Source organism: Orcinus orca, chromosome 16 (genome assembly GCF_937001465.1).
Source record: "Orcinus orca chromosome 16, mOrcOrc1.1, whole genome shotgun sequence".
In the NCBI taxonomy this organism is placed as follows: domain Eukaryota; kingdom Metazoa; phylum Chordata; class Mammalia; order Artiodactyla; family Delphinidae; genus Orcinus; species Orcinus orca.
In genome coordinates, this window is record NC_064574.1 from 46,529,755 (window position 1) to 46,544,532 (window position 14,778).

The window sequence follows — 14,778 nt, forward strand, 5'->3', positions numbered from 1 at the left end:
ACGGGCTCTAGGCGCGCAGGCTTCAGTAGCTGCTCCGCGGCATGTGGGATCTTGCCGGGCCAGGGATCGAACCCATGTCCTCCTGCATTGGCAGGCGGATTCTTAACCACTGCGCCACCAGGGAAGCCCTGGTTAGCATCTTCTAGCTCGAGCTGTGTGGTTCTCTCTTCCATTATTATGCATTGAGCTGCTTATCCCTGAAAGTTTGGCTATATCGTTTAGATGTATCAGTTGTTTTTTTAGAAGGCTGGTTTTGGGGGGATTAAATGAACTAGATGGAGAGCGATGGTTAGGTTCCTCGGGTGTTTTTTATTAGATCTGTTTATCATGCCTACGGATCATGATTATGTAATGAATCATCCTTTGTAATAATTTTATTAGTGTAACTATGCTGCATTAGTGCAGCAAATGAATTTATAAGAAATAATTGAAATAAGCAAAACATTCCATCCCATTGTTGGCCTGATTAAATACTACTACTATTTGAGGTTCTAAATTAATCCTTGGAGAATAAAATTAAACAGTCTCTCCTCAGCTGACTTTGGGGCAAAGAAAAATGCTTTTCAAATCAATCAATTAATTTATCTATCTATAGTACACAAGTACAACGTGTAATTCAGTGTACGATGTATAATCCAGTTGAAGTAAAAGAAAACCGAGATTTTTCCTATGACGAAGAGTCATTTGCTCTGCTTGGTTTTTATCGTATACACAGAAAAGCTCTTCCCTAGGCAGGCTCCAAGCCCTGCGAGCCCCCGGCTGAGACCACCATGCTGCTCCCCTGAGCCCCTTGTGTCCTTCCCCCAGTCCTTCAGTGGCCCCTCACTGCCTAGAATGAGGACAGAACATGTGGGAAATCAACTACTAAACAAGGTTTTTATTTTACGTCATTTTGTGTTTTTAGCACTACCTCATAAGTATTTTACTGAAGAATGCCACAGAGGAGCCAAATGAGAGTGCAAGGTAAATGCTAAATAAAAGGTAAACTAGTTTAGAATTTTAAGATACACATTCATGTGTAATCAGTTAATGTTAAAAATACTTATTCTTTCACATTACTCTTACACTAAAAAGTACAGTAAGAATTATGTGGGGAAAATGCTTTATTAATTTTTTCAAAGGTGCCATTATTAAGTGCAAAGCACAAGGTGTAGATGGTTGTGTGTAGCACATGCTACCTGTTGTGTGAGAAAAAGCAAGATTGCGAATACATAGGTGTATTCCCTGATATTTTTAACAAGGAAGAAAATGGAAGGATAAACCGAAATGTATAAAAATGATGTACTTACAGGATAGTGATTCTCAATCGGCAGTGCTTTTGTATCCCAGGAAACATTCAGCAATGTCTGGAAACATTTTGGTTGCTTCCACCAGGCATCTGAGGTTGCTGGCAGTCTGTGGCCAAGATAGGAGGTTTTCTGGGGCACGTACAGAGTGAAAAGTTCCTATCTGTTCTCCCCAGGTGAGGCCCGGAGCTGGGAGCACTGGTGGCGGGCACAGCAGTTTCTGATCCTCAACCTCCAAGCTTGTAAGGTCACCAGAACCCCAGCTCCGCCTCTTGCTCGTGTCCTGCTCCCTCCGGGCCGGTTCCAAGCGAGCGGCGGGCACTTGCACTGTCTTATTAGCTCTCCGATCATTTTCAAGGGTTTTTTCTTTTGTATTTTGTCTAACGTCTTCACTTACCTTCAGTGGACGGTTTAGTCACAATTTTCTAGTCTGCCATTACCAGAAGCTGTAAATTCATGATCAATTTGATAATATTAAATAACCTTGCATTTGGGGATAAACACAACTTGGTTTACACAGCACTGGATCTGATTTGACTAACATTTTGTTCAGGAAAGTTGCATTTATATTCATGGCCTTTAATTTTCTCTCCCCATCCTGTCCTTGTCAGGTTTGATTACAAGGTTATATAGTCTCACAAAATGAGCAAAGTGCTGTTTCATTCTGTTCAGTCAGCAAGAGTTTTTGTAAAATTGGACTTGATAGTCTTGTGTATTTATTTAATAGACCTTGATAGTAAAACTATCAAGGTATTTTCTTTATAAGAAGGTTCACCACGGACTCATTTTCTTCAATGATTTTAAGGAAAAGGTTTTTTTTGACAGTTTAGATAAACTAAAATTTTCTAAAAACTTGTCCATTCCAAGTTTTGAAACATTGTGGCATCCACGGTGTTTCCATTATCCCTTTGCTATCTTTTATCTCTTTCACTTCTATAGCTATAAGCACTTTTTAATCTCTGACACTTTTTGTGTGTTCTCTGATTTTTCTCACTAGTCTTACCAAATATCTGTCAATTTTATTGGTCTTTTCAAAGAAGAGACTTTTGTCTTTGTTCAACCTCTCTATTCTATATTTTAATTTCCTACTCTCTGCTCTTTTTTTAATGTTCACTCTACTTTCTTTACATTCTATAATTCTTTTTCTCACTTTTGAAGTTGTATACTTAGTATATTAATTCTCAGCCTTTCTTTTATGAAAATATGAACAGTTAAGTCCATATGTTTATTTCTAGGTGCTACTTTGTCTGAGTTCTTTAAGTTTTGATATGTAATATTTTTGCACTACAAAGCTTTTCCAATTTCCATTATGATTCCTTCATTGAGTCATGATTTATTGGGCAATATATTTCTTAATTTCCAAAAATATCGTTCTTTCTATTTATCTTTATGCTGCTGATGCCTTAGTTAATTGCATTGTGGATCAAAAATGTTGTTGGTCTTTGGAATTGTTGAGATGTGCTTTATGGTCCAATATGTAGTCAGTTTTTGCAAATGTCCCATATATGCTTGAAAGAATGTATATACTATTCTTCAGTTGTGGGGTGTAGTGTTCTAGATGTGTCCATTAGATTAATTTTTTAAATCATGTGTTTCAAATATTGCATATTCTTTCTATTTTTTTCATCATCTAGATCATTTACTGAGAAAGATATGTTAAAAATCTCCCAATTTTATGGTGCATTTATATATTTCTCTTCGTATTTCTGTCAATTTTTGTTTTATATATTTTGAAGCTATGTTATTAGCTGCACAGAAGTGTAAAATTATCCTATCTCTATAGTTAATCAAATCTTTTATATTTATGTAGTGACCTCTTCATCTTTAAGGGTGATTTTTTTTTATCTTAAAGACCAGTTGTCTGATATTGATTCAGCTATATTTTTAAATAATATTTTCTTTTAAATTTAACCTTTCTATATTCTTCTCTTTTAAATGTCTTTGCAAAAGCTGTACATACTTGATTTTATGTGTTTATCCTGTCTGATCTTTAGCTTTTAACTGAAGCTTTAGTTCATTTGCATTTACTGTAGTTACTGATATATTTGGATGTAAATCTTTCATCTTATTTTATACTTTGCTATTTGTCTTTTTCAATATTTCTTTCATTTTCTCCTGTTTTTTTACCTTTTTTACCTTCACTCACCTTTTCTTCCTTCCTTCCTTCCTGTTTTTGGGAGTGATTGTGTTTTTTTCACATTCCATTTATTACCTCTATTTTTTTAGAAGTCATAGACTTTCAGTTCTTTTAGAGGCTGCCTTAGAAATTTTAATATGCATACTTATCTTGCTAGTTCTTAGTCTGTCTTTATCCTCCTCCTGAACAATGCCAGTTCCTTAGAATGTAATATTCTGATTTTGCTCCTCTGTCACTGTAGCTGTTCCTCTCCTGTCTGCCTTCTCTACCTACCTCTGGGGGTTAGAGTGACTCAGGGTTTAGGGCTGGCTGTCTTTCCCTCTGCATGACGTTCCTAGGTGCTCTTATTCATTTCACCAGACTTTTTTAACACCATCTGCTTGCTGGTGATACTGAATTTATTTTCCTGGCCCCTTCTGTCAACCCCTTAAATATTCAGGCTTTTATATTAAACTGCCTACTTGATATCTCAACTTGGGTGTCTTAACACATGTAAACTTAACACAACCATAACTGAAGCCTTGAGTCTGCTGTCTGCCCCAGAGCCTAACTGTCCTCAGACATCATCTCAGTACTTGTCACCATCATCTGCCCAGACTGTCAATTCAGAAACTTGGGAAAATCCGTGATTTCTCCTTTACCTGCACCTGCTACATTCAGACCTTCAACAAGTCTTGGCAGTATCTTTCTTCCCTCTTTTCCTTTAGTGTAGAAAGCCAAATTCCTGTGGCGTTAAAAGTGGAATAGAAATATGTATAATATGGTCAGTCTTTCTTAGTTGTGTGTAAAAGGAGTTAGGCAATGAAATTAAGGTCATATGAGTGTAGGTAAGCAAGCAGACTGAAATATGATCAAGATTCAAATAAATGGAGGAGAACTGAGAGAGAATGTAGTTATAATTGTGAGTGATAGTAATTCAGAAAAATTAAGAAAAAACAAGTTTTTGTTATATAAATTGGAGTGGTATGAGATGGCATAGTAGGAAACAGTATTAAGAGAGTGTATTGGAATACAGACTGAGAGTAAGGTAATACTGCCCTTAGCTTAAAAAAGTCTTGATAGATAAAACTCATTCACAATCACAAAGGACATCCTGGGGATATAGAGAACATGAGGAGTCACTGGGAGTGTAAGAATAGGAAGATGCTAAATGAGGATGTTAAATGATGAATTTCAAAGAGAGAAAATAGCAGGAAGAGCTGTTATAAGCGAGTGTGACTTAAAACTCAAGGCAGGTGAGAGTAGCTTAGGTTATAAAACCATTTTACAGGTCACAGTATTCTCCATAGTGCAAGGCTAATAGTTACAGAGAAATGCAGGTGTTCCTAGAAACGAGAGCTCTTAACAAATTACACTTAACAAATAGGTTAATGGGTCATAAAAAAAAAAAAAGAATATACACACATATATATACACACATGCACTCAAAGGAAGAGCAGCTCTTAAAACGGTAACAGTATGATTTGGGGCATAATTCCAAGTGGTATAGTTTTCATGGGTCAAACAATCAGTCTGAGTTCGGCTGAGGGAAGATAAAGAGGCTTTGGGAAAGAATATAGAGTTCTTGGGAATGACTGTAGACTAAGATGCAAAGGGCAATTTCTAGGAATTGGGCAAGAGAAGAGAGACACGTAGACAATTCTAGACGGTCAGGAAGGTGTGGAGTCTAATGCCGGCGCCGGAGAAACAAGAAAGGCCCGGCACACACCTTGTAACCGAGGTAGCACAGCTGTTACCGAGGGAGTTTTGGTAGAAGGTGACATGGTCGCCAAAGGGGTTTTAATTAACTGGTTCGGAAGCACCTAGTCCATTCTGATCGAAAGAGGTGAGAATCCAGTGAAGTATGGTGGTTTTAAAACCTCAAAATAGCTTGATTTTAATTGCTGAATTATACTGATGGCCTTTAAGGGACGTTCAATGTGGAGGGATGGGCAGTGTGTCCGGTTTGACTGGCCCTGGATGTGACCTCCTGCTACAGAGAACAGCATATTACATATTCCAGCAAGCATCTGGTTCCAAGTAGTGGTTTGAAGCCCCTTTTTGTTCAGAAAGTGAGCAGGTTGGGGGGCAAGCATTTAAATTTCATATACATGCATTCAGGAAACGTTCAGAAGAATGTGACTTTTTGATCATTGCAAAAGATATTGAGTGTATCAATTCCAAAGAGAATTACCATCCAATCTTGATTTATAATTGAGAAAGGTAATTTTTAAAGGAGTATGCAACTTAAAGAGTATTTTGTCTTAACACGTTGTTTAAAAGAAGTAACAGTGAAACTTATTTTGAAAGTTGTACTCAGGTATTCTTTACGATAAAATACAGGATTTGTCCTCTGTTTTTGGTAAGTGTTGTGTATTTTATTGTAAGGAAAACAATTACAAACTCAATTTCCAACAATCTTCTAAGATTCCTGTTTTTGATTCTTCCTCAAAAATATCCTGAAGCAAGAAATTGTAATAGAAAAATTAGTTTCAGCAAAAATAAGTGATACATGTGCTGTGACAATTAACAGAAAATATACCATTTATTTCATTAAATATTTAATTACTAACCATTATGAATATTTCTATTTGTCCTGAAAACTGGTCTGTTGAGGGTACCTTATCTTTTTTCTCAAGAAGACATTTTGTTAATATGTCTGTAACTTTTGTACTTTGTAAACAAGGCTTAAAATATTTTGTCATTTGAAAATACCAGGAAAATTCATCTCTTCGTGAGAGTTTTCCTCCTTGTCTCCTTCTTTTTCAAAAGGTGCATTGCCATTTGCTCCCTTGGCGTCTGGATCTGTGAAGAGCTTGCACAGGGCATGAACCATCCTCAGCTGAGAGAGGCCATCAACGTGATAGGCGTCACTTTGAAGGTATTGCCAGTTCGTCATGTGTATTTGACATTAAGCTGTTTCCCAGGTATTCAACCCGTTTTAGTTTGAATAAGCCCCATTTCTATTTCCCCCTACATTACAGAGAAGTTTTGATTCAGAAATCTTTTCTCTCAGAGCCACGTTGAACGTTCTGTGAGGGGTCCTGGCAAAGCCACCCATGGTTGCTTACCCACTGGCGGCTGCGGCCTGGCTGTCCATAGCCTGAGCTTCGTGGACCGGCCCAGTGGGTTCCTCTGGTGGCTGGGCAGCTCCTGGGGCAGGATGCCTGTCACCTGTGGGTTGGAGTGACAAGAAAGTGGGGTTTCATGCCCTGGCCTCCTCGGCAGGACCAGGAGAGACCAGACAGCTCCTGGGCAACAGCCTGAGTGCTTCACGTCAGTGGGGCCTTGGGCACTTTGAGGATGTCTCTCTTCCTTGGCTTTGTTAGTAAGAAGGGCTGCCACGTGCTGCGTGCTCACCTCATGCTGGGCCAGATTTTTCTTAGTATTTCTGTAAATTTTCAAAAAGTTCTTTAATTTTTCTATAATTATGAGGAGAAACATTAAGGCAGCAGAAGAGAATGTACCTGCCGTGTCGAGCCCTTGCCCTGTCAGGGGCGTCCCAGCGCAGTGCACGGACTGAGCCATGGAATCCCGCCACCCCTGTGGACACTGCTGCTTCCCCCATTTTAGAAATAAAAGAGAAGGCGACTAAGGGGAAGGCCAGGGAACCTGCTCCAGCTTGAATTGCTGAGAAATCAGAGGGCCAGGATCAGTCAGATTGGCCTCCCTTTAAACATTGTAAATAACAGAGGAGAACTCCTGGACAGAAGTCCTGGGCCCTGGGGCAGCTCCCTCACCTTTCAGTGCCTGTGTCGCCGTGCTGGTTGGAAGGGGGAGCACATCAATATAAGAGAACCGAGGGCCAGAGAGGAAAGAGCAGCCTCAAGGAGCACGGGGGACGGTGAGCGGCCACTCTGGGAAGAGGGCCTTAGGGGGCTTGGGGCTCTACCAGGGGGAGGAGAGTGCAGGGGAGAGGAGGGGGAAGAGGGGGTGGGGAGGGGGAAGAGGGGGAGGGGAGGGGGAAGAGGGGGGAGAAGGAGGGAGGGGGAGGAGCGGGAGAAGGAGGGAGGAGGAGGAGGGAAGAGGGCCTTAGGGGGCTTGGGGCTCTACCAGGGGGAGGAGAGTGCAGGGGAGGGGAGGGGGAAGAGGGGGAGGGGAGGGGGAAGAGGGGGAGGGGAGGGGGAGAAGGGGAGGAGAAGGAACAGGGGTGGGGGTGGGGGGGAGGAGGAGGCTCGGCCCTACCTGCCCGGTTGGCAGCAGGGAGCACGAGTTCTGCCTGTGGGCTTTGCATGGCTCCGTCTCCGGGCTCTGCTCTGCTGGAAACGTGCCCTCCAGGAGCGCTTGGCGAGGTTGACATAGGTGTCCCCTCAGGCACGGGAAGGGCATGGGCAGCAAAGGTAGGAAGCGCCCGCCTCTGGCCGTGACAGCGATGGGAACAAAGGGCTGTGCAGCCTCTGGAGAAGTCCACTCGGCTACTCGTTTGTTGCGGGCGGGAGCTCGTGTGGGCAGCGGGGTGGGACTCTGCTAAGCCAGAGCCAGACTTACAGACTCCGGCATCCTCATGGGGGAGTGGCAGCATCGGCGCTCGGGCCCTGCGTTCCTGCCCTCAGCCCCACTGTCCTCCTTCCCTTGCCCATCTTAGGAGCCATAGTCGCCTCTCCCTTCCTCACCACCATGGTCCTGGTCACCGGGTCCTGAACGGCCTTCGATCACTCCCGCCTGCTGCCCGGGGCCACCCCTCCCACAGCTGGCTCCCTCGGCCTCCTCCCCAGCCCACCCCCACCCCGACCCCCATGGCCCGAGCCTGGACCTGCAGATCTGCCCTCCGTGCTGCTGCCAGAGAGGGACGTCCGTGAGCGGGCCCCTGTCTGCTGCACCAAGCTGCCAGTTCCTTCAGAGCAGGGACCGTGTCACCCTGTACCTGTGTCCTCTGTGCTGCTCATTCAGTGCCGGGTACATTGTTGGTACCCCGTGGGCATGTGCTGGTGAGCAAGTGGGTGATACGTTTCATCCCCACATCCCGCAGCCCTCCACGTGTCAGGAACACCACCGCCCTCGCAGACCTCCACAGCGACTCTTCTTGCCTCTTCTTGCCTTGGTGCCTGCACCCTGGGCCCTGGGCCCACTGCCTGGAAGGAAACTGGCCCCTGCCCGACCCCACGTTCTTCCCGGCTCAGCACAGCTCTCCCCCTCCCTTCCCCCACCCCCCCCCCCCGGCCCCAGTGGCTTCTTTCTGTCATCTGCCCCCACCTCTCACGCCTCATCCCTCTCTGCCCTCTTGTCTGCCATGTCCCTCATTTCACCATTGTCACCTCGTCTGTCTCCGGCCATAATGCAAGAGCCATGCCAACCTTATGTTTCTACCATGTGACCCGACCAGCGGGACGCAGCAGAAATGCCCCCAGTGCCCACTCTTACTCTTCCTCTCCCTCCACATTCCGACGTCCCCTCAGACCTCCTTGGGGCTGTGCTCAGCATTAGGAATACGACAGAGAATAAGATGCAAGAAGATAAACACACAAAACAACAAGCAAACAAACACAGAGGATCAGCTCTGATAGCCCTTAATGCCGTCTAGAAATTACAGCAGGGGAGGAGGATGGAACGGAAGAGCTGGAGGGGGTGGGCTCCACGCCTTTGGACAGTCTTGGTGGCCTCATGGGGGAGATGACATCTTGAGTCGTGATCTGAAAAATGTGGCAGCACCTGCCGAGTGCAGACCTGGGGAATGAGTGTGCCAGGCAGAGCAAGGAGCAGGTGCAAAGGCCCTGGGGCAGAAATAAGTCAGAGTGTTTGAGGAGTGGACAGAGGCCATGAGGGTCAGGGGGCGGGAGATCTGGGTGGCCGGAGGAGGCTGTGCAGAGCCCCTTGGGGCAGATGCTCTCACCCCAGGTTTCCTTGTGCCTGTCAGGAGGGGAGCAGTCAGTAACTGTTCTGTAGAAGTAAAACTGACCACCTTTCCCATCTCATACTGTGATTTGTCACTGAGGTGCTAAATGTTGACTTCTCTCTGTTGTTTTTGTGGCCCTCTGGTCAGTTGGCATCTGCTTCCTGCAACCTGGAGCTCCTGAGGTGGAAATAGCTGAGACGCAAGTCCAGAGGTCTCCCTAGACAGGGACACAGATTTGGTGACAAAGCGTTCTGCCCTAGATGGTGGGGTGTGGATGGCAGTGTGGCCCAGGGTCTGGCCAGGGAGGGAGCACTGGGAGTCCTCATCCCTCCCCCACACCCCCCCCAGCCCACAGTCCCTGCGAGAACTGCCCCATTGCTGTGCCATCTCCCAAGAAACAGGGGCACCTAGAGGACCCTGAGCACACGCCAGACGCAGAAAACAGACTCAATAATAACCGAATATCCCATAACTTTGAATTATGTTCTCCTAGCTTCACATTTTTCACATTTCTTAGAATGTCATATGTGCAGGTTAAGTTTAATTTCATCGGATAGAAAGGCTTTTGATCAATCCTTGTTTCCCCAAGTGTAAAATGAAGATAGCGACTGCCTTATGGAGCTGTTAATGAAGAGTTATCAAGGCGAAAATGAGCACAATTCTCGTTAGAGGTTCAGTACACAGGGGGTACTCAATAATGTACTACATTTCAGTTTCCTCCAGTCGGCAAAACTATCATTTGTGTGATCTGAATAAGGCATTTGAATTTATGCTTTTAATTTCCAAATGATTAAATGACAACTACTTGTTTCTATAGAATGTTATGTAAATTAGTACAGCTAGTCTAGCAGAAGGCAGTTACAGGACAGTGACCGCATACAAACTGTCTGGTGATAAGATACATTTTTCATATATTTAATGCACAACAGGGACATGGATCCCCAAATGGAGCTGGAAAGAAATCGTTGTTGGGTTCTCCTTTAGGAGTACTGCACACGTGAAGTGAGGTTATTTCGTTTGGGGTTTTGTTTTCTTTTCTAGTTTCCTAACAAAATCGTGGCCCAGGTAGCTTGTGATGTGCTTCAGTTGCTGGTTTCCTACTGGGAAAAGCTTCAGATGTTTGAAACCTCTCTGCCTCGGAAAATTGCAGAAGTAAGTCTTTTTCCCATAATGCTCAAACATCAGCGTGTCCCTTTTATTACATTGGATATTTAATTAATTCTAGATACTCAAATAATGGTTGGAGAACCAACCATTAAACTGCCGTGTGAGTCACCCATTTTCAGAGTAAATTGCGCTGGTTCTTCTCAGCTGCGATTTCAGGCACCACGTAAGAAGCCACCAGTGTTCCAGGGCAGCCTTACACTTGGGGAGTTTGAAAGGCAAACACGGCCACAACAAAGAGACCTTTTGTTGATTGGGCTTCATTCATCCAGAGTAATTTGGATGGTGCCAACAAGGAGTCGGCAGCTGGTTGTGATGCCCTGTGTGTGTGGGCGGGGGTGGGGTGTGGGGGCCTCTCCCAGACTGAAGGCCCGGACCGAGCTTTCTGCCATAGCGTGATCGCCCGGCTGTAATGAGATTACGACTGTAATACCCTCCGTGGGGTCACTGGTGGAGGACGGGGGCGAGAGGAACAGGAAGAACCTTCTCCACGAAAACACCCCGGATGTCAGTGGCACGTGAAGGTGCCGGCTGGCACAGGGGCAGGTACCCTCACCCTGTAGGTGTGGTTGGTAAGGCTCGGCCGTTCCTGCCAGGTTTTGTCGCTGCCCTTCTTTAAACATGCCCTGTTCTGTACACACCCAGTGCAGAGGAAGGGATGTGATTTATTTTCTCTCAGCCCTAGACAAATTTCACCCGTGAGGTCACTTTGTTCTCTCAGAGATACAGCAGAAATCACAAGCGATTTTCAACCTCAAGGGACCTAGAGTGAAACAGAACTTTGGACGACAGGCATATAAGCTGCTGCAAAATGTATAGTTGGGTTTTAGGACGACCATATAATTTATCACCTAAACTGGAATACCTTTGAGAATGAAAGTGGTGCTGTTACCCTGCAGCCGCAGGTGTGGGGAGACCTGGGGTAATTTATAAGAAAAGTAAATGGGAGCATCTTCAGAATTACTTTTGCAAGTATTTGTTGCTTTCCTTGTGAGAAGTGTGGAGATGGAAAATGGAGATTGTGTGACTGCAGAGAGAAATACTCCTTCCTCTGGGCCCCCGATTTCACTGCCCGCAGAGTGGAAACAGGCATGGCCATCGCCTTCTGGTTTTCAGGTCACACAAATCTCTGAGGTGACTCTTCGCTTGATGTCACCTTCCTCTGGGAGTTGGCACCAGGCTGGCTTTAGTGGCAAGGCCGTCCTGGGCCTCCTTTCACGCGGCTTCCAGAACTGTTACTGGGGTCTGTTTGATTGGGAATTTGTCTTCTGTGCAGATCCTCGTGGCCACGATTGCTTTTCTTTTACCAAGTGCAGAGCACTCCTCAGTGGAAGCAGACAAGAAGGTAAGTGGCACATCGGCCAGGTCCTCCCTAGACTTTGTTTTTTTTACAGAATGGCACTTTTTTTTTTTAGAATTTTATTTATTTTTTTATACAGCAGGTTCTTACTAGTTATCCATTTTATACATATTAGTGTATATATGTCAATCCCAATCTCTAGAGGGTTTTTTTTTTTTTTTTGCGGTACGCGGGCCTCTCACTGTTGTGGCCCCTCCCGTTGCGGAGCACAGTCTCCAGACGCGCAGGCTCAGTGGCCATGGCTCACGGGCCCAGCCGCCCCGCGGCATGTGGGATCTTCCCAGACCGGGGCACGAACCCGTGTCCCCTGCATCGGCAGGCGGACTTTCAACCACTGCGCCACCAGGGAAGCCCTCTAGAGTTTGTTTTTTAAGAATGTAATAAAACAGATGGCAAATACTATCACATACAGGGCTATCCTTTATAATATTCCCTGTTAGGAGCTGCCGCGGAGCGGCTGAGCCCGTGAGCCATGGCCGCTGAGCCTGCGCGTCCGGAGCCTGTGCTCCGCAACGGGAGAGGCCACAACAGTGAGAGGCCTGAGTACCGCAAAAAAATAAAAAACAACAAACAAGGATATCTATAATATCCCCTGTTAGGACTGGCCCTAACAGCCTCTCTGTGAAAACCTCATTCATTTCTGTGTCCCTGAACAATGGCTGCGATGCCGGGAAGGTTCTGCTTCACTGAAGGTTTGCTGTCACTTGGGGTGGAGTCTGCGAGGCTGCAGCCTGAGGCTCTGGGTCTGCTTCGTCTTCCAGTTCCTCGTGTCCCTGCTGCTCTGCCTCCTGGACTGGTGCATGGCGCTGCCGGCGGGCACCCTCCTCCACCCCGTGTCCACGGCGGCCCTGGACGAGCAGCCCGCGGCCCGGACCCCCTTGCTGGATTACATCTACAGGGTGAGTCTCCCCTAGGCCTCGGGGCACGGAGCGTGGACTGCAGCATCAGAGAATCACCAAAACAGGTTTTAGGCATTCACATACTTATCTGTGCCCTTTTGACAAGGATTTATGGGGGTTCAGCATTTTAAAAGAAATGAATGACTTAAGGAGTGAGAGCAGAACAGTTATCCTAGAGAAGCAGTGGTTACCCAGTTCACGATGCGCGCACTTTACCCAACTGCTATCGTCAAACAACTGCAGTTTGGTCAGAATCCCCCAGTGTTCATGGGACGTGGTCTGTATCTGCTTCGTTATGAAAAGAACTGTTTCTGTTGTAGGAATATCCACAGCCTTAGTTGGACAAAATCTGTTTATCAAAGGAAGAAAAAGTATAATGGTCCCAGTTACCTCCTAAGTGCTGTTGTAGTTTGACAGGTCGTCAGGGGGCAGGAGGTTGGGGGCATCCCTGGCACACAATCCCTTCCGTGCTTCACAGGTTCTGCACTGCTGTGTTTGCGGCTCAAGCACTTACACCCAGCAGAGCCGCTACACCCTGACCCTGGCTGACCTGTCATCCGCGGATTACGACCCCTTCCTCCCACTGGCAAACGTGAAGAATTCTGAGCCGGTCCAATTTCATTCATCAGCAGAACTGGGCAACCTGCTTACTGTCGAAGAGGGTAAGATTCTTCAGAATAGTCATCCCAGTTGACAGGAAAAGGAAAGACGGTAGCCATTTGTTAATACTCGCTGTGTTACTTTTTAAGAATCTGGTGGTTGAAATCCAGGTTTCTAGAGTGCTCTGTGATAGCAAGTCCTTCCTTCCTCGTTTCCTCTCTTTTTCTGTTCTCCTCGCCTTTCTTTTCCCATCTTAGTTAAATTTTGTATTATCGAGGACGCACGGGACCCACAAACCCACAAACACAGTCCATTTTCTGTCCCCAAGGAGCTTTTCATCTCATGGTGGCGGGGGGTGGGGGTGGCGACAGGATTCAGGCAGAAGGACTCGTGTGTGGCCCGGCAGCACCATAGGGGCTTCCCACAGAGAAGGACCTAAGCCAGACTTGGAAGGACGGGCTGACTTTGCGAGGAGCTGGTAGAGCGTCCGGACCAGGCGGGCATCACAAAGGGATGGTGTGAGGCCACTCTGCTCCCGGCGGAGGGCCCCTCGTAGACATGTGGGTGTGTCAGGACCTCGGGGCTGTGCTTACCCCCCTAACCACCTTCTCCCCAAATGACAAGAGCCCATCTCTAGGCCTTGGAATATGAGTCAGCATGTGGATGTGTCATCTGTATGTGTGATAGATGCCATCTAGACTCACATACACACACGCACTGAAACTAGTGAACTCTGAAGACTGATGAATTCTTTCGGTGACAAATGTGATATTATAGTATTGTTACTCAAGATGTTACCATTCGGGTGAAGGATATCTGGGCTCTCTCTGTATTATTTCTTACAAGTGCGTGTGAATCTTCAGTTGTCTCAAAAATTAAAAGTTAAGGGGCTTCCCTGGTGGCGCAGTGGTTGAGAGTCCGCCTGCCGATGCAGGGGACACGGGCTCGTGCCCCGGTCCGGGAGGATCCCACGTGTCGTGGAGCGGCTGCGCCTGCGAGCCATGGCCGCTGAGCCTGCGTGTCCAGAGCCTGTGCTCCGCAACGGGAGAGGCCACAACAGTGAGAGGCCCATGTACCGCAAAAAAAAAAAAAAAAGTTAAAAAAAAATGTGGGTATAGAGTGTTAGATCATCCATGAAAATGTTATGGACTTTACAAGTTAAAAACTTAGGCCTAAGAACAGAACCTTGCAGGTAAAACTTCCTTAAAGAAAAAGGAGCGAGGGCGTGTCACCAGGAAAACAAAGTCAGGGAAATGGACAAAGAACCAAAAGGAGTCATTTCTAGGAGGTCAAGGGAAGAAAGCAGACAAGGAGCTGAAGAAGGTCAGCAGGGTCACAGGCTTCCAGAAGCTCGGGGAGGGTGAGACCAGAACAGCAGCTGTTTTATTTCCCAACCAAGTGTTTGGTGGTGGGTTTTGCTGAATACTTTGCACAGCGTGGTTGGTCTGCAGCCAGACAGCATGAGCAGGTGACCTGGGGCGTGACTGTTTGGAGCCCCAAGACAGTCCCCTGTGGGGCCT

At 46.1% G+C, this 14,778-nt stretch overlaps 1 protein-coding gene across 1 annotated transcript in view; it reads left to right on the top strand.

Moving 5' to 3' along the window:
- The window catches only part of RALGAPA2 (Ral GTPase activating protein catalytic subunit alpha 2), a 282,968-nt gene that overhangs the window by 155,379 nt on the left and 112,811 nt on the right, over positions 1-14,778 (top strand). Inside the window, exons 26-31 of the mRNA XM_004270420.4 lie at positions 905-963; positions 6,175-6,283; positions 10,277-10,387; positions 11,676-11,744; positions 12,521-12,658; positions 13,137-13,320. Coding sequence (XP_004270468.2) covers positions 905-963; positions 6,175-6,283; positions 10,277-10,387; positions 11,676-11,744; positions 12,521-12,658; positions 13,137-13,320 — 670 coding nt within the window. The remainder of the gene's footprint in view (positions 1-904; positions 964-6,174; positions 6,284-10,276; positions 10,388-11,675; positions 11,745-12,520; positions 12,659-13,136; positions 13,321-14,778) is intronic.